At 25.9% G+C, this 21,428-nt stretch overlaps 1 protein-coding gene across 1 annotated transcript in view; it reads left to right on the top strand.

Moving 5' to 3' along the window:
- The window catches only part of LOC129983726 (uncharacterized), a 36,605-nt gene that overhangs the window by 3,732 nt on the left and 11,445 nt on the right, over nt 1-21,428 (top strand). Inside the window, exons 3-11 of the mRNA XM_056093324.1 lie at nt 1,429-1,518; nt 3,034-3,273; nt 4,899-5,000; nt 7,643-7,849; nt 12,575-12,682; nt 12,812-13,072; nt 13,846-13,938; nt 17,100-17,399; nt 19,215-19,319. Of these exons, the coding sequence (XP_055949299.1) occupies nt 1,429-1,518; nt 3,034-3,273; nt 4,899-5,000; nt 7,643-7,849; nt 12,575-12,682; nt 12,812-13,072; nt 13,846-13,938; nt 17,100-17,399; nt 19,215-19,319 (1,506 nt within the window). The remainder of the gene's footprint in view (nt 1-1,428; nt 1,519-3,033; nt 3,274-4,898; nt 5,001-7,642; nt 7,850-12,574; nt 12,683-12,811; nt 13,073-13,845; nt 13,939-17,099; nt 17,400-19,214; nt 19,320-21,428) is intronic.

Below are 21,428 nucleotides of genomic sequence, written 5' to 3'. Positions count from 1 at the left end.
TTTTTTTTTTTCTAAATTTGAACAATTTTTATTTTAAACTTCTATTTAAGTATACCAAGAAGTATACTGATTACCATTTTGGTTTTTGCATGATAGTTCAAAGCAGAAAAAATGGATTTGTAACTGTTGTTACAGGAATAGGAAAAGTATAAAACTCCAAAAATAATATGGATTCTTACCTATCATAACAATGAAGTTTTGGATTTCTTCTCCAAGAACTTAGTGAGCTTTATATAAAATGCAAGTAATTGATATGAAATACTGAAATACATTTAATATTTCTAGTATACAATCTACTTGTTGAAGCTTGTTAATAGACTAATAAGAAAATATCATTAAAATTTAGTTTAAAAATCCATTAACAGTAAGAGTATCTTAAACCAAGCAAACTTAAGTTAAGAGAATTATTCAGATTGTGAAAACTCTAAATGTCAAGTTTTTAGTAATTGATGATGAGAAAAATTGTTAAAACAACATTTATTAGTTAAATTTTTGTGAAAAAATTAACTGATGCAATAATAATTAGATGGGTTCTTTTTAATTGATTCTGATACCTAATGCCTATTTGATTACATTTTTAGTTTATATATATAAAATATTTTGGAAATGAAATTTTTAAAGTTGTGTATATATATATATATATATATATATATATATATATATATATATATATATATATATAGATTTAATTCTAATTTCGCCCATAGTAACTTCATTCTAAAAATATTCTCTTATTTCGAAATCCAATTCCACTTTTGGTTTAATTAATTATTCTGTAAAACTAATGCGGCATCAGTGCTATGTATCAGATGAAAGTGATACTTCATTTGATACATTACCCTTGTCAAAGGTCATTCCATCTGCAGGTGGCCATAAATCCTATATTATGTAAGACTTGTAATCATTTGTTTCGGCCCTTTCTTCCTTACTTCTGCTTTTGTGCCATTCTGCGTCTACTTGTAAATAAATTGCTTTCCCGAGATGGATATTAAAGTGAATTAAAAATACCAAGTCTCTTCACTGCTTCGAACCTGCATTCTACTTCAACCAAAAATATGTTACATATTATTGAGCCGACAGGATTTGAAAAATATTACGTATATAGTATATATACATTAAGTGTATCGAATCAATTTATTTGAATCGATCCATTGCCCTAGTCTTTTTCTGTCCAATTTTCCTGAGATACTAAGTTTTTGTAGAATTCCAGTTAATTCATATCTCCCCTATTCCTACTTAACCTTATTGCTTTTCAGATTGTATTTCAAAAATTATGTGTATGTTTTACTTTTTATTTTGTAGTTAGAATGGGTTTATTTCACATCTCTTATGTTATCCATCTTCTCTTGTTAACATTTGAGATATAATTCTTTTAATTTATTACACATACTGTTTGGACCTTTAATCATTTAAAAATTTTTATTTTAGGTGCTACCATCTGTTACCTTTTCATATTTATTAATTCGGAGAGTACTGATTCTACTGATGATATAAAGCTTGAGAAAAAAGGAAAAAATTGTAAGTAAAATATTCTTATATGCCTATCATTACTATGCAAAATCTCAGTCTGCAGTTGAGGATTTAGGTTTGGTTTTAAAATTTAAAATATTATTTGAAAAATCTGTATAATGACTTGAAATTTTAGATATTGTCTGTCCATTTCTTTTGGTGCATAAAGTTTATCATTTGAAAGCACTAAAAAAGATTTATTATCTCTTATTCAGTGTTGGTGTCAGTGGTTTTTTTATGTAATTATAGATAAAGCCTTAATACGGTAATCAAATCAAACTTGCAATATTGAACATGTTTAGTGTTTAAATATGTTAATCATTACTTAATATAATCAAATACAATTTTGATAATGTACACTTTTTTCCACACTAGTTTATTATTAGAAGACATTTTTATGATTGGTATTTCTAATAGGCTTGTTCCTGCTTCCTTTCTAAAAACATTCCACATTGAATTTATTTAATTTTTGGAATTGTAGAGATAATATTATGTGGCATTGCCCATTGTGCCATTTCAATGTTTGGTTGGAATAATATTTGTATAGTAGCAAGTATAGAAGTAATTTTTTTTATAATCATAATTATGTCAGTAAGAGTTTCATTGCTGAATCATTAAATTAGAAAAGAATTCTTGTTGCAATATTACAGTACTTGTTTTGAGTGATGGAAATGCAAAGTGTATGCACACTTGCATGCATGTGTATAAATATTTTTTATTAATTTCCAATAAGTTAATTATATTTCATTTGATTTTGTATTTTCTTGTTTAAACTTTTTTTTATCATATTTAGTGTTAATCACTATATGATTAAAATAAAATTCAAATAAGTGCAATTAAATTTACAAATATCTGTTATCTCTATCGATAATTTTTTTTTTACCTGATTTCTATTGAAATATTGTATTAATAAGGTATAAAAGGCTCTTTTTTTAAAAAAAATTTTGGTCATTATTTGAATAATATATAGTACCCAAATAAAGAAGTATAGAAAAAAGGTTTTTTTTAAAATGCCCTTGTATCTAATTTATATATGTATTGGCAGTTCTCGTTTAATTTGATAATTAATCCTGTCTCTAACCCCCTCCCCCCCTTTCTCTTGAGAAAGATGCCTGGCTATACTGAGGGAAAATATAATGTAAAGAGGTTTAATTTGAAAACTATGTTATTTATTATTAAAAAAATTAAAGGAATTTTCTCCAATAGTTAATTATTTAATATTAGGGGAAAAAACTTCCTAATATTATCTTATATACCTTTCGATTTCCTAACTAATATTATCTTATATATTTTTTGATTTCAAAAATAACATTTCTTTTATAAACAGAGATTTTTGATGAATTTTTATGTAATTGACATGCATGATTATATAATTAATTATTGTTGGAGATTAATTAACTCTTCATGCAGATTTTTCTTACTTTATAGCTGATATATACAATTTAATTTTGCACAATTTCCAAGCATTTATTAAGATTTTTTTTGTAGAATTTTTTTTATGGTATTACATTTTCCTTTTTGCAGTGACATGTGGGCAGAACCTTACTCACCCTACTGGTGGTTTCAAACTCAGCATCACTAATCTGACTGGTGGTGTTTGTAGATGGAATATTGTACCTGAAAAGGGGAATAAGACAATTCAAATAAGATTATTCATACATAATCTTTTCCTTCATGAATATGATACGGTCACATTATACAAAAGCATTGAAGAATCTGATAATGAATCTCTGTCTTTAATACCACCTTTACATGCTCAAAATGGTAAGTGTTAAAAGAACTTCTAATTAACTATATGTTTTCATTAATAAGAAATTTGTTCAGTGCTAAAATTTTTTAAAAGTATATATTATTATACATAAGATTTTGTTATTAATAAACTATTTAAATGTATCATTTTTTAAAATCTTAAGTTCCATATTTTAGAACATGAAAAGCAGTAAAATTCAAACAATTTCTCTCTTAATGTTAAAGAAATCATGAATTTCTTTCGGATTCTCTTTCAAATAAGTAACCTTTTCAAATCCTTGAAAGTTTTGAAAGCATATATTACTAAAAGTAGCTGATTTTGGTATTTTACAATCCTAAGCAAGACACAGACATTCCACATTTAGTAAACTGGAAAATTATTTTCATATTCTTACTTCATCATGAATGATTAATTTTGACACAATTTTTTATAAAGAATTTGGTGGATATTTACTTGTTTATGAGGACTTATAAGATATAATATCCATTTATTTCAAGCAGTTATATATTTAAGCAGATATTTAGTATTTATAAATATTGTAATAACTAAATGAGCATAAGAAAGACACCTAACCAATTAAATTTTATAGTGTTTGTCTTAGCCTGATATTTTTTATTAAATAAGTTATATTTTTTGGGCAATTCTATTTTTTAAATGGTCTAACAATATTTTTATGCCAAACCTGCTTCCAGTCCCTCTACTACTACAGACCAGTGGCTTAGTCGGAAATCCACCTGATTTCTGTTAGTGGAGCATTGCTCACATAAATTGACCTTTTCTTCCTTTTTAAATTGTCCCTTTTATAGGAATATAAAGAATATTAGTTATTACAAATATTTATTGGTGCATTAACATTTTTTCCATTAAAATACTGGCCATAATCGATAGATTAATTTGTTAAAATATATGATTGAAAGGACAATAATTTTTAAGCTGTTTTTCTGCTTGAAAAATATTTTTTGCTATGAACATTTTTTATTTGTTCATTTCAAATTTCATAACTTTGTTAAATTTCAAAGTTTTATTTTCATTTATTTGTCTTCAAGTAGTACAGTTCTCTTTTTAATCATACTTAGTTATAATTATGTCTCTCGTTTAGCTTTAAAAATTTATATTTTTTTAATACAACGGTGTATTTGTATGAATCGTATAAAATTAAATATCTTATATAAAATTTAATATATTAATTGTTATTTGAATTGCTTTTAATTCTTGTTATTTTTGATACTAGAAACTCGTAAAATCTGCAATGCCCAAGTTTTCTTGCTTCTTTGTTGACAAATCACACTTTGTACCACCTTGAAATTTTTTATATAATACATTTTTAGTGTAAAAATGCATTTAATTCAGGATTTTCTATTTGTATTAAAATTCATCTATCTACACACATATATATAGAAAATCTGAACCTTTTAAAAAATACGATTTCCATGTTTCATTACCATATATTCCATACATAAATCATATTGTTTTGCCTCTGCTTCATTAACATTCATAATGAACAAACTTTTAAATATGTATTATAATTGAAATATTTTATTGCTGAAAATTATTTTTATTTTAAACCTTTGTTTTAATTACTTTTGCCCATTTTAAGAAAATCAGTGTAAAACTCAACCTAACCTTTCACTTCTTGTAGGATCTGTCACAATTATTACTAATGAGTCATCCTTATGTATCAAACTTCAAGGAAATGATACCTCTTATATAAGACATTTTGATGGATTTTTTATGAGTGAAGGTATGATATTTCATTTCAATGTAAACATTTGAATAATCTTTTCTTAAAACTTATGTATTGATTACCTTTTCCTATGTAATATAAATAATATATCATTTGTTGATAACAGCTTCTAGTATAAGAGTATAAGTGACTAATCATGAATAAACTAATATTTTAAAAATTTAACAAAAATATATTTCTAATACTAACAATGTGTGTTTGATACTTTGCAGAGCAAATTGTTTTCTAGAAATATCAAATTTGCCAGAAATTTTAGTTTGTGAGATTGTAAACCTCGTAGCAGTTTTATTAAGTAAATTTTGAATGTTTTCTGAGGTGTCTTTAAAAAATATTAAAGCCTCCAGACAATTTTTATATTATACCATTTGAAAATTTAAAAAATTAATTTCAGAGACGTTAATTTAGACGAAGGAAAATTTTAAATATTAACTTTTAACAGGTTTTAAATATATTTTTTGTGCAATACGTTTCATTGTTATATTAAAATTTAAATAATTTTCCTTCTCACTATTAGTATGTCTTCTTGTGAGTTTTTTTTTCTGTTAGTAACTAAGTTCTAAAGATATCTTACTTTTTTTCCAACTTGATGCATTATCAAATAAGTCAAATGTCCTTTTTTTTTGGTGTTATGAGGAAATTTATAGAAGGGACATCTGCTTAGGTGCCATCCTCATCATCTGGTCGGGTTAAATGTACCGAATTCACCCCAAAATAACTGTTGCTTTTAAGTGGGACAAATATCACTATACTATTTTATCTATGTAGTATAGATTTCTTTTTTCTACCATGTTTTTTAGCCCCCCCCCTTTTTTTACATTGCTGCTTTTCCTTGAATTATAGGTGGTGTATGAAATTATATTATATATTTTTTTTAATTATCTCTCTTATTAAAGTATATAATGAATTTTGTTGAATTACAAAAATCATTTTTTTTAATTATCCCCCTTATTTATAGTATACTGAATTTTGTTGAATTACAGAAATCTTCTATGTAAATTATGAAACATATTTAAGAGTACATAGAGCTTCTGTATTGAATTATTTTTATATGGTCATGATATTTTTTCAACCAGCAAATTATAGTTGATTGTTTGAAGTTGAAATATTTCTGTTTTCAAATTGAAGCTCAAATTTTCAATGATCTGAGAAAAAAAAATATGGAGGTACTATAACAAGGTTAATTGAATGATGTGAATCTTTTTATAATTGTAGGAGTTAAATATTTGTCAAACTTAAGAATATTTTGTTAAAAAATCCTTTTTTACCATGTTACTTAGAAAAGATTTAACTGAATATTTTTCAGTATATCAGTGACCCCGGTATATACTTGGTAATCAAAGACAATTAGTAGGAGTTAAATATAACAAATATCATAAGTGTGGCTGGTATAAAATTCTTATAATAATTTTACCAACTTGATTTTCCCCTTCTCTTGGAGCTCCAATTTACCACTAAAATGCTTTAATATTGTAAATTTTAAGTTTTTTAATTAAAATTTTTTTATGCAGATTAATGGTTATGCAAATGAGGGGAGAACCATAGCAATTGTAAAATTATCAATTATTTGGATATATGTTTGAGACTTAATTGTAAAATTTTAAATTTTTATAAATTTGTTTAGGTTGTTGAGTTTAATACCTGTGCATAATTAAAGCTGTTATTTTTTACTGCAATGTTAATGCCTGAAGGAGAATTTGCTCAACCAATTATTGATTATCCCATAATTTTGTATAGTGTTGATTTTTTTATGATTATTTCTTATTTGAGTAGCCAGTAATTAAAGGCATTCATTGACTATTTTTTCCATTCATTGGTATCGGTTTCTTCTTGTAATTTAGTAAAATTTTTGGATAATTTTCAAATTAAAATAAAGTTAATGCAGATGTGTCAACTTGATTGGAAAACTGGGAAGAATTTTGGTTATATTCTCCAAGAACCAAGTTCTCCAAGTTCTGCCAAATTAGACTTGAGAAAACTTGAAAATGACTAAATATCAAATTAAGCTATAACTTTTTTTTCAATGCATATTTGTGCCTATATATTATGTAATTAACATTGTCATTTCTTCAAAATGCTATGATTTTGAAGAAAAATGTTTTTATTGTAGTTTTCTTGTATTGTTTAAAATCAAAAGATATGATGTTATCCCTTAATCTGTATACAAAGTATGTTGATATTAAAGATGATGATTATGCTAAAGAATCTTGACTGAATTTTATTTATACATTGAACAGTGCAATTAAGAAATTATTTATCACAAATGAATATTATTGCAAACTTTAGGATTCATACAGAGTTAATGAAATGACTGTTACTCCTTTTTTTTAAAAATGAAAATTTCTTTAACAGATTATCTAAAAGTTTTATTGTTTTGATATGTTTATAAAATTCAGCTACAAAACTAGTTATCTATTCATTAAATATTTGACTACTACATGAGAACTTTCAACACAAGTCAAGTGAAATGAATAATATAAATTTTGATTTTAGAATTCGAGCTTATTGCATTCTCTTGAAGAAAAAATTACTTTTTTTCATTTACCTATTATTATATAGCAGCCTTGTTTTGAAATTATTTCTTGTATGAAATTTCTTTTAAATTTTATTGTTTGCTAAAAAGAAATATTGTTCTTTTTCAGCTTGCTCATTTCCTATTCCTCCGGATCTTCAAATCATACATTCGCCAATTTATACAAATAATGTTACTGAAATTGATTGCACGTATATTTTTAATAAAGATCAACATGAAAGAGCCATTCCTGCATTTAGGTTTGAAGAATTTAATTTTACCACATCTCAAGTTTCTTTGAAAGGGACTACTAAGGATGGACCTTACAACAAGAATGGTAAAAGTTTTCATTACTTTAATCTTTTAGGAATTAGGCTTTATTATATTTACATGCACTTCAGAATTGAATTTGTACATGCACTTCAGAATTGAACTTTTTTTTTTTTACTAAGCATTATTTAATTTACATATTTATTCTCTTTTTGTCATAAAAAAATTAAAATGCATAAATCTTGAAGAATGAATTTCTTCTAAATAAGGTATGAAAATTTTTAGTTTATAAAAGCATATTGAATTTTTAGGATGGTACATCAAATAATAAGTTTAGCTTTGTTTGTGTTTTTGGTATTTGACTAGTATATTTAAACATTTAATTTTTTATGATCTAATCTTATAAAAACCGAGAATTAATTGGTGAAATCAGATAGTAAAGTTATTTTTACTTCTTTGTTGTATTCCTTTTTCTTCCTGTTTAAAGTTTGTTTTATTCCTCATTGAAAGAATTGATATGCTTTGCACTTTTGAGTTCTTCAGCATATAATGAATAAACTAAATGAAATGAAACTCGATGAAAAGACAAATTGTTTCTGATAAGGTTATTATGAGTTTAGTAATACTGTGATATTAGCTGCTATGTAAATTTCATTTTGTCTTATTTTTATTCATTTATTAATTTTTGTTTTTGACTTCCAAGCAAATAATTAAAAAGTGCATTCCTGCTATATTAATATTATGATTTTTTTTTTAAAGAAAATTTAACTTGACATGTATTCAAGTATTCTATCTCCATGTTAACCAACAAAAATTGAGTATTTATGTTTATGAAGTTTTCCGTTTTTTTTATTTTGCTCTTTTAGATTCCAAATATTTGCTATTAAGATATTTTTATAAGTTAGCCATTATTATAAAAAGTAAAAAAAGGTAACAGAAATTTAATCACTTTAATTTTCTATAAAAATTTTGCTAAAATTTAATTTTTTTTGTCATGTGCTTCCTTTTTTTTCTAATTATAGGAGGAATTCAAATTATTTGTCTTTATGCAAAGTTCTTAGAAATCTGTTAAAATTAATTTATTTTAAAATTTTTGTTTTGCTTTAATGAAAAGTAAAATATCAAAATTATTCTAGAAGAAGAAAATAGAAAAACTTGTGTAACTGTATATTGGTAATATTATCAAAAAATATTTTGATAATTAATAATATAATTTGTATAACTTATATATAATATATATCAGTTATGTTCATATTATATAAAAATATTATTCCAAAATATTGATTTGTTTACTGTAAATATCATTTCCAACATGATACTTCTTGATTTATAATTTATTTTGCAGTCACAGATCTCATTTATGACATTTTTTCTCACAAATGATGTTATAGATGATTTTATCCACTTCCTGAAACCATCAACATCAAACGTGATATTTCGGAAAATTTTTTATGAACACAGATAACAGTATCATTTTTTTCAACCTGTTCATACAGTTGGTTCGAAATGTGGTAATCATGTCGGCTCAGTATCAGTTTTCCAAAATGTAACGATTTCCCGAAAGACTTCACAATTTCTGTTCTGTCTTTACATCCGAACTTAATGCAATATATCCAAGCCTTCTAAAAATTGCAACGTCATCTCCCTCTAAATTTATTATATAAACTGATTCTAAAAGTAGTATTACAGCTCTTAAGAATGTGTCTTCGGAAAGTCTTCCCTTAGTTCTAAATAGCTTTCACATATATAATTCCCTCAAAGATAATTTCACAATTAAATTCTGTTGGATTCCTGGGTATATCGGTATTAGGGGAAATGAAAAAGTTGACAAGGCAGCAAAAAGCTCAGCCCTGTTGAAAGAAAATTTTGTTCCATTAGCTGATGCATCACAAGCAATAAAAATAATTCAAAAAAATTATGGCAATCTACATACGAAAAACTGTCTAGGAATAAACTTTCAAATACAGCCATCTGTCAAATGTTTCAAAAGTAAAATTCTGCTCAGAAAGAAAGACGTCATTATCATGAGACTTCGAATAGGCCACATCTATTTGACCCTAAAACCTCTTTTGCACTCTGATTATGCACCACTTTGTAATAAATGCAATTGTGTTTTAAAGGTTAAGCATATTCTATGTGAATGTCAAGATTTTAGTACACAACGACAAGTTCATTTTGGCACGACTATTTTTAACATGAATTACATTTTAGGTGATAATCCTCATTCAAATATTTTTACCTTTTTAAAATGTATTTAGATTTTACATAAGATTTAATTGTATCTTTTTCTTAGAATGTTTTAAATTTCAACACGAAAACCATATTTAACAAATGTTTGGCGCAGAACCATGAGGTCTGGTCCTTGCACCATAAAATCATACCAACCAATGATGTCATAATCTATTTTTGTTTGCTGTTCTTAACTGTAATTGTTTAATTTTTGCTTAAAATAAATCTATTTAAGCTAAATTTTTAGCTTCTAATTTTAGCTGTAACTTAAACTGAATCTACAGCAAAGGTATTGAGTTAAAGTTTAGCATAGGCCAAGTAAATTAAGTCTATTGTCAATTTTGAGAAACAGAAAGCCTCTTCACTTTTGTGCATGCATCCGGAAGAGTTGATTTTGCTAAAATAGGGATGAGATGAAAGATTGCGGTGAAGATGTTTGCATTTAGCAACAAGATGAACTTAGATTATTCTTGAAATTAGGAAGTCTAGCAAATGCAAGTACTTTGCAAAATTGCCAGAAAAAAAAACATACACATACAAATAAAACATGCTTAAAAAAAAATTTATTTTCAATATGTGGTCCCAAAATAAAATTATAATTTAATAAACAGTATGCGTTTATAGTTTGTCAATTCAGTTTTTTATCAAAAAAAAAAAAAAATTCTTTTACATAATATAAAGCTTTTCTTTCAGAACAGAATGTAACTTAATCAAAAAGAGTCCCCCTACCATAAGTCAGTTCATCTGAGAATACTGCAGTCAAGTTCATCCAGTTGTATTTTTGTAAAAATATTTTTCTCCCTTTTATTTCAGAAGAAACTAAATTTAATTGAATTCTTCTCTTGCTCTTTTTTTAATGATAATAGAAACACCAGCAATTTGATTGGTGCATTTTGTACTATGTGTCACCAGAATGATTTCCTGCTTCTTAACCCTTATCGTGGCAAGATTGCTTTTTTGAAGAAAAAAAAAAAAAATGTATATAGGTAGCTTCTTTATGCTATAAAAAACTGTTATAATAAAAATAAACTAACAAGTTAGTTATAAGTTAAAAGAAAACTAAGTTAAAAATTATTTTATAGTGGTAGTATATTTTTATAAAGTTGTATGTATGGTATACTATACAAAATGAACATAAGGGTTAATCACAAAATTTAATAAGGTTATGTAAATATTCTGGCATTCTTGCAACCCCTGAATTGCCACTTGAAAAAGCAATATGAGCAATAAATACACATTTTGAAGCAAAATAAAATATTAACACTTTGTTGACCGGTGACGAGATAACTCGTCTTTTCGTGCCCGAACGTTGTTGACCGGTGACGAGATAACTCGTCTTTTCATGCCCGAACGTTGTTGACCGGTGACGAGATAACTCGTCTTTGCACTTTGATATATTTTTACCATACAAAAAAAATTATTAGTTATTATTATTATTATTGTTATTATTATTATTAGTTTTACTATTGTTTTGTGCAAATAAAATGTTTTGAAAATCACTTCGAATTTTATTCAATTACATTTTTTGCCCCGGTGACATGAGATATTTTGTATATCAAATAGCGGGTGCCATGCATACATTTTTGTGCGAAATGGCCGGTCAACAAAGTGTTAAAGATCCAGAACAACAAGCGGTGATAAAGGGCAGAAAGAAAATACATCTAGAGGGGATGGAAATTAAGGTCAAAGCCAACATAGAATTCTGGAAATGCCAACATCTTACTCTTTGTCTCTTTTTAAAGTACAATCATCCTAGTTGCAGAATTCTGAGATGAACAGTATGTGGATCTTAAAAGAAAATTGTTCGTAAAAGCTGTTATTTTGAAGACAATATTTTTAAAAAAATGAAAGGAAAAAGGTGAAATTATGCTTTCTGTTTTGAGATTTAGCTAAGTTCTTTTCTGTTTTTATTTTTCTTGTGATCACTACTTTCAAAACTGATGCGTAATGAATGTTAGTTACGGTGGACTAATTAAAAAATTTACTTCATATCAGAAGTAATTTGTATTTTTTTAACAGATAAGTATTTCTCTCATAGGAAACATATTATTAGCTAATTTTTGAGTATTTCTAAATCTGCCAAGTATTTGTAAAATTAAACATCTCAATTACAATAAATTTTGCCTTCAAATTCAAACAACTTTCTGGAATACTTATAGTAAGATTACTAATGCTGTAATAGGCATTAGTTCTTACTCCTAAAATATTTTTTGTGTTAGGGGATATGATGGTTATGTTAGATTTATTGAAAATAGTAAATTATTACAAATTGGTTATAATGAAAAATCAATTTGTGAAATCTTTATTAAAAATATTGCTTTATTTTACTTTGGTGCATGTTTGTTAGACTGAAAAGATATTCATTGTAGGTCTAAAAATATTTAATGCGAGAAAAGTTGGATTCCCTCAGCCTGTAAATATTGGCATAAAATGTGAATATTTTTAAATTAACATGAAAAAAAAAACAATCATTTATTAATTTTGGAATTAAAGTAAACTTTTTTACTAACTAAGCATAGCTAATTTATTACTAATGTTAGTATTGAATTTTTATTTTCTCTAGATCCTCCAATGGACTTCTTTCTAAAGGATTCCCCCATGTCTATTGAGGTTAAGATGACTCCACCAACTACTGAATATTATCGCTTGGAATTTTCTCTTGTAGACAGTGGTAAGTTAGTTCCTTCTGTTATTTTTAATTTCTTTATTATTGGATTAAAATTTTAGTAAATATTGCATATTGTTTCCCCTTTTTAAAACAATTCTTAAATTGTAATTTTAATTAAAAATTAATTTTCAGCATGTAGTTACTACAAGCAATTAACAGCACAAGATACAAAGTTCATGTTTCACTCACCACCAGAAGTTTTAAATAATGGTTCAATCATCACAGAATGTCGTTGGGTATTTGAACATACAGATCATACCAAAATTTTGGGTCTAGATTTATTCAAACATCATTTTGATAATCCTTTGGATATAGTGTCGGTTAATGATGGAGCAAGTGAGCTTTCATCACCTTTACTTCAGGTTACAACTTCAAATGTGAATAGTACTCAAAGTAAGTTTTTGTTTACATTTAATATAAAAAAAAACTATTTGTTTTATCTCATGCATATTAAAGTAGTATTGTTTGCAAATTACAGTGTGCTAGAGAATACCATCTTTTTTTAGATCAAGCTGTGGTGAAGGTTTAATAATATATTGTATTTTCTTGCTTATAATTGTGGATCATTAGTCACTGTTCAATTAATTTAAATGTTTTTTTAAACACTCTTCCAGAATTCTGTTTATCAACTGCTGCAGCCTTTTTATATAGATTACAATACCTTTGTAGTATTTTTGCTTTACAATTTCCTCCAACATCTCCCAATGAATTTGATAAGTCAACTCAAAAATGAATTTTGCATTATTTATACTTATATTTATAAAATATTTACTTTCTTAATTTGCAAACACAAGATAAAGCACCTACGAAATGTAACTTGTTATTAGTGCGAAAATAATAAAGAATTACAATAGAGGTAGTACTTATCAGAAGTGGTTCTTCGATTTTTTTCATAGAATTCTATACAAGAAATCATATTGCTTTAAAATAAATGCTGCAGATTTCTTGCATTTTAAGTATTCGCATTTTATAGGATTCAGAATTATGTGTATTGCATGTATCTTCACCACATGTTCAATTAGATAGCTAAAAAATAACTGCCAAGTATTGGTAAGGTTTAAAATGCAAAATAGGATAATTGTTTTAACCAAATATTTTTTAAATTATATTCTTATTTTATTATTTGAATTGTCTAATTTAACTATGCAATCTTTTTTACTGTGTAGGACAAATAATTAGAGCTACTGGACCATATTTATGGGTTGCCTTTAAACCTAAAACATATGCATCATATTTTTCTGCTAATGTTACTGTACATGGTAAGTTGCATATTTTTATCTAGTATTTTTCTTGTATGCATGATTTTTTTTTATTCATTTAATTTATTTTTTATTAAAAGATACTTTTTCGAGAATTTGAAATTCTTTGTCTTATATTTGCGAAATGACAAAAGTTTCATTAAAATAGTTTTTATAATTATATGTAAATGTATTTTATATTTAAAATTTTTTATACTGATTTCTTCCTTTATTATGTTATTATTGTATAAAAATTTGCCCTAGTGAAGAAAACTATTTGGTGTCTGATGTTGTGCTCTATTGTCTAAAACTGATTGCTGTGCTCCAATTGCTGTTTCTTTGAAATTAGCAATTGCTTTTCAAACATTGACAGTATAGAATTATGTGTAACATTTTAGATATTACTAGGTGTGCATTTATTTTAAAGATACTTGACATCTTTTTCTTGTTCAATTGTGACTGGAACATTTTGCTTATTAATATCATAATAAATTAATTTTATTATTAATTTGATTTTATATTAAAGAGCATTATCTCGTTTGTATAAATAGATAACTCACTTGAATATTAGGTCGATATATTTTATGAAATAGTCTTGATCAGAAGACACACATGACAGTTAGGATGTTTGAAACAAGAATGAAAAATGTGATGGCAAAAACATTTCAAATCCAACTATATATGCAGTTTACATATATGCATAGATTGCCATTATGAGTATTAAAAACTTTTAAAGAGGTAAAGAATTTTAACTTCCAATGAGCACCTAGAAAAAAGAAACACAACTGGAAACTGATTAATATAATCTAATTATTTGCTACGTAAATACAGTAGAGCTATGTACCTACTAAAAATATCAGCCTAAGTTATTTTAATATTACGAAGTAAATAATTGTAAAAGAAAAAAGTGATAAATCGCTGAAAATTTTGGAAGTTGAAATAGTTAAAATTGCTACCTGCTTCAGTACGTGTAATAATGTTTTTTGGTATTTGCTTTATTTAAACTTGCAAGATTTTGAATTATTTATCTTTTACTCATGGAAAAAAAAAGGCAAATTGTTGAAATGGGATATTTAAATTAAATCATAAAATTTTAACATCAGAGAACCATTGCTCAGTTGCTTTATAATTGTTAGTGTGTTTTTCCAATTAATTTCATACTCAGTATCATAAATATATACTCTATCATATTATGATAAAGGGAATATTTAATAAACTGTTGAATGTTTTAACTCTTATTTTTTCATATGGAATGGATTGTGGTATCTGCTCTGCATCGCCTATGATATGATGAATTTGACAAAAATCATTACTACAATAACATGAAATAAAACTATGAACACAAAATTATAGTGATTTGATATTTTTTTGCTTTCTGTATAATGATATCACATATGAATTACTGACAGTCAAAATCTAAATTAAGAAATAAGATTTCTACTATGAATCAGCAAAGGCCTTATCTTGAAAGCAGTTATTTACAAATCTATAGATGAAAATACTGTAGTCGTTGTTTTAAATTAGAAAAGGCCCAAAGAATCGATTTAAAATAATTTGGAAGAAAATAAGTATAGCATGTTGATTGTATGAATTTTAATTTCACTTCTTAAATTCTTTCAAAAGGTGATATCTAATTTTTTTTTTCTTTACAAAATTCAGTAAATTGCATCAGAAGTGCAAAATAAATGTCTTAAATGTGACTATTGTTTATTATTATTATTATTCTGTAGATATTTTTTCATCATTAAAAATAATACTATTGGTGATGCATGTTAAAAATAATTTAAAACATAAAATATGAGTCACTATTAAAATTATTGTATGTCAAATTTCTTAATACATTCATTTGAATGTTGCAGGCATACACATAAATATTTCCTTTTATATGTATAGAGAATACTTTAAATATGTGCATTAATGCTGGCCAAGAACATACAGAATACATCAAAGAAAAGATTTGTAAGATAATGTGTAAATGAATTATTACCTTGTTAACAACTGTTAATCTTATTTCAAGATATGGCAACTCTTCTGTAAATATTTTTCTTTGGCATGTTTATCAGTTGCTCCTACACACCAACAAAACTATGTTGGAAGAAATCTGTGGTTGCAGCTATGGTCATTGATAAAATCTTTTCTGTCATTGTACTAATGATAGTTAAATAAGAAAGTTATATTGTAAGCTTTTTGCTGAATGTTCTGTAATATACACTAAACTGGATATTATTATTTGGAGAGCTATTTTATATTGTTTCATAACTTTCTCTTTGTTATTGTGGTAATCAAAGAATAAGATTATTAATGAATATAAAGTAATAAATCAAATTGGTTAGCCAAGCAGTTGTGATATTTTGATACTGTTAAAGAAGAAAATTATTCTGTACTTTTTCTAGAATAATACTCCTAGGCTTTATTTCTTGGTTACTATCCAACTTGTTGGAAATATCAATAATTTTTTATATATAACCCCTTAATATTAAATCTTGTAGAAATATTAGCCTACATGTCAGTTGAAATATTCTGAAAATACTGAACAAAATTTAAAAATAAGAGTTATGATTCATTAAATAATAAAAAAATAGAAAGTTTTGTATAAACTCAAACATATATATTGGAATGGCAATTACTTTCATTTCACCATCTGACCAGATGCCACACAGAGAAGGCCATATTTATATACCATTTATTTTAAATTTTGAGGAAAGTTTCATGAATCAATGATACAAAACTTCTTAAATAGACCACAGAAATAGAATATAAATATTTTATAAGGATAACTTCCAAATTCGACTTTCCTTTAAAAGTTAATATATTGAGTTAAAACCAAGTTAGAGAATGTGACAAAAAAAATTCATTATTTTGTCTTAATATCCTTAAAATCCTTCTCCATGGAAAATATAAAATTTATTGCCTTTAAAAAAATGCAAGAAAAGGATCTTTTGAGCGAATGATTCTTTGTGATAAATATTTTTTTAAACATTATTTTCGATGTGTAGCTCTGCTCGTTCCAAATTTTCTTTTGAAATCTTTATTGAATCTTGGCTTAGTTATTTGTATAAGTTTATTTTAGATTACTTTAAGATTCCTTTATTTTATCATTTACATACCTAGAGTTAATTCTGCCTTTGATTAAATGAATTTAAATTATGTTAAATAGATGTGGATTAATTTTTTTCACTTAGGGCAAGGAGGACATTTTAAAGGAAATGGTACTATTTCTATGACTCCTACAACAGGCAATGATACTGTATTTCTCTTGGAAGTGGATGAGGGTAAAACAGTTCTTCTGAACTTCACATCTTCTAATTTTGAATTTCCTGCAACATTAAGCATTTATGATGATTTTGACCAAAGTAATTTACTGACTAATCTGCATGGCAAAGTTTGGTATCCAGTATTGTCAAAGTCTTCTAAAATGATGATTATCGCTTCTGGTTTTTCAAAGGGCCAGTTCACTGCAACTTTTAGTGGAGTGACACCAGGTAAGTAGTAGGGTGATTTTTTTTTTATTTGTATTGTCCTGGAGTTAGTCAAAGAAAGCTGGAAGATTTAAAGATGTATCTATTTCTAAGAGAAAATCTAGATGTCTTCATTTTACATTAACTTTAATATAAAACTGCTAAAAATGGCTTTAAAGTTAATTTCTCAATATATTGCTTGAATCGCACCTTTGGTTTTGACAACTGTGTCTCTTAAAGTATTTGCAAATTGCATGGATATTTATTTCCAGTGACAATTCTTTGGCCTCTATAGAAAAATCCCCCTCCCCCTCATGTATAGAAATTCATGCATGAACACACAGTAATTCATATGAATAGTATGCCACATACTACACTTTAATATCCACTGACAAACAAGTTACAATATGGGAAGAAGAAGAAAAAAAAAAAAAAAAAAAAAAACATTGCTTCAATTTATATTTTAAATTCATGCCAACATTTGTTACTTATTTCATTGTATGTTCTTCCTAAAACATTTCATTAAATGGTTAATCATATGTCATTCACTAAAAGCGACCTAAGATTCATGTGTGTTGATAAAATGGCAAGCCTCTATTCCCTCACAAAACCTGATGTTTTTCCAGCTTTAGAGAAGTATATTTCCACCTATGTAGCTTACAAGACAAATAAAAACAATGAAGTTACAATACTGCAAAATTTTGAAGATAGATCAATTGATGATTTATTCTTTTAATTGCGCTATGATGTCATGGGAAAAGTTTCCGTCAGAAAAGTTCATGTACACAGTGAGAAGAACATATGTAAAATAGTTAAAATACAATGGCCTTAATATTGAACAGTATTATGGATATGAAGTTGTATCTTAATGAATTAATCATTATCCCAGGCAAACCAACTGGTCACCAAATATGAATATTTTGTGATACATAAGCTTGACCAAATAGCACCCTTGCTGATTTGAAGCTTATTTAGAAATATTAAAAAATAGCAAATATAATTGTTCAGCACTTCTGGACATGATACTTAATATCTTATCGTCATCTTACTTAATATCTTTATCTTATTTATATCTTATCTCTTTATCTTTTTGTAGATTATATTAAAATAATAAAGCAAACCTATTATAGTATTTCCAAAAAATCTAGAATACAAACAGAATTATCATTCTTAGTCTACTATCATGTTAGAAAATGTACATAGTGAAATATTTGTAGAAACAGCTAAAATGATTTATTATAACTATAGAAAGTATTGTTATAAATTTCCAAGAAGATGTTTTAAAATGCTGTAAAAATATATTTTGTGCTGTTATAATTTTTAGAAATAATCATGGGGAAATGCTAAAGTCTTGCTCAGCCTATAGTAAGAATGTGACAAAAATAGCACCAAAGTACAGATTCCCTCCCTCCATATTTGTGTCATAAATCTGGTTGTTTTAGGTCAAACGGTCTAGTTGTAGAGTGCCAACGTAGATACATTTTCTTTAATTGTATATTTTGTTTGTAAGATATACAACTGAAAAAAGTTGCATAGCCGGAATTTCGGGAAATTTTTGTCTTTATATATTAAATTTAGGTTTTATTTATTTATTAAATTTTAATTTTATTTATTAAAATTGTGGTGGAACCATCAAATTTTCACCTTGGTGGAAGCAGCTTTTAATAAATGAAAATTAACTGTTTAATTGTTATGAAATTATTAAAATCATCTTGCTTGCTTATTAGTAATTGTGAGCATAATTTGAAAATGAAAGTCTATATACAAACTGTTTAGATAATTTTTTATTTGTATAAATTTAAACTTATAAAGTATATAACACATATAATCTTTTTTTAGGGTGCTTACACATGAATACTATTTCAATTGATAATTATGTTTTATCTGGAAACTGCAATAATACTTGCATGTGGGTTATTCCTCCTCGAGATATTCCTGGTTCAGGTATGTTTAAAAAAAATATCTATTAGTGTTGATTTTACATAAAATGCATCAAGTGACTGTGATCCTCATGTAATTTTTACAAATATAAATTATTTATCAAAATATTTCATTTTTTAAATTCAAAATGATTGGCTGCCAATTGTAAAATAAATTTCGTGCTGATATGCAATAGTACTATTATTTTTTTTTTAAGTAAATAGCTGCTGGCATTCAAATGCTTCGTTTAATTTAAATCTATTTTGGAAGGGATAATTTATTTTTGTATTGATTTCTTTTTAATAAGATGTTTTAGTGATATCCAATATTTAGCAAATAAGAAAACGGATAAGTTTTTTTGCTTGTGAGATTTAAAGAAAACGTATTTAAATAATCAAATTTATTTAGGTAATTTTTGTGAGGCTTGTATTTTTAGTTGTATATTTTGTAATAAATAAAATGCCAAGTTTAAATGTTATTTGCATGATTGTTACTAAATTTTTTATTCTTTGCACAATAATTAAGATTGTGCCATAATTAGAGTATAAATCAATTTACTATGGCATTTTGTAAATATAATTTGTCAAGAAAAAATATTTACTCTCTTTTTATATATATATATTCCATCATAAGATAACAGTTGATTCCCTAGAATAAATATATTTTTCTTTTCATTTGAATGCTACTCTGAATTGTTTTAAAGTAATAAAAACTGCAATTGAAAAGAAAATATAAATTTATCATTTAGTTTCAGATACCTGCATTTTCTATTATATGGAAGTTACTTAGTGACTTAAATAAATCCAATGCTTAACAAGTTTTAAGATATATTTCATAATTTCATGGTTCAGAAACAATTAATAGCTTACTAACCTTTTTTCCCTAGACTTGGTAATTTTCAAACTTTATTTCTATGTTGTTATAGCTAAATAATAATCAAAATAATCTCACCAATGCTTTTTGATGATAATATTTTTTTCAGAGCATAATTATCACATGAGAAGGAAAATATTATTTAATGCCATCATGTATCAAACTGTCATCATGTCAATCGTGTATCAAACTTACACTAGGAAAAAATAGATATGAATTATCCAAATGATAATCTATTATTATATACACAAGTATGCTGAAAATAATGTACAAGAAACATGCTTGATTAAAATGAAATTTAACGCATAGTGACATAGATGAGAAATCCATTTGGTCCCAAAATAAAATCCCAAATTGAAATAATAAGCCTTTTTATGTTAATAGCATTTGCACTTTGTTTAATATCTCTATACTGTAGAAAAGGCATACTTTTTATGAGACCAGTGCAAAATGTATCCATGAAGTATTCATTTAACTATAACTGAAGACATTCAGCTTAATAATTCCTAAATGCTTTTGTTATATGTGAGGTAAAAAAATTAATCCTTTTTTAATTTCTTTTCTTGTATGCAAAGTATACAAATAGAAAGTATTGTAATTGTCAAAAAAATTCAATATCAAGGTTTTGATGGATCTTCAGGTTTCAAAATTCCCTAAATCTTAAAAACACTCTTTGAAATTATGTTTGCTTATATGTGAACATAACTAGTGATTTACACTTTTTTACGTAAAATTTGAATTTTAAACCATATTTATGATCTCTATCAAATTTTGAATGTAATCCATTCAGAAGTCTATCTAATTGTAGAATTACACTTAAATATGATTACTAAGACAAAAAGAGCTGGATTGATAAAATTTAGTTCAGATTTAACATCTAAAATGTAGATTCATATCAGATTTAGAACAAAATCTGTCAAAGAATTGACCATCTGCTGGTCTGTATTTTTGTATCCATGTAAACACAATATATAAAATACACAAATGTTGTTGTTGTTGTTTGAATCCATGTAAACACAAATGTTTTAATTAAGTAAAATTTTGTAAGTGTTCTTGTAGTTTTATTTCAAATTTCAATTAGTTATCAAAAGTTTATCATGGCATCAATCAGTATGTAAAAAAAGCATCCAAATTATACATTCCATTTTCTCGTACTTGTGTATTAACTGCATGCCATCAATTAATTGCCAAAGACTGCACATTAGATTCATGTCAAAGATAAATATATTGTAATGATTGTTCACTAATGTTAATAATTTG

This window comes from Argiope bruennichi, chromosome 9 (genome assembly GCF_947563725.1).
Source record: "Argiope bruennichi chromosome 9, qqArgBrue1.1, whole genome shotgun sequence".
Classification (NCBI taxonomy): Eukaryota; Metazoa; Arthropoda; class Arachnida; order Araneae; family Araneidae; genus Argiope; species Argiope bruennichi.
This window is presented reverse-complemented; position numbering and strand designations above follow the sequence as displayed.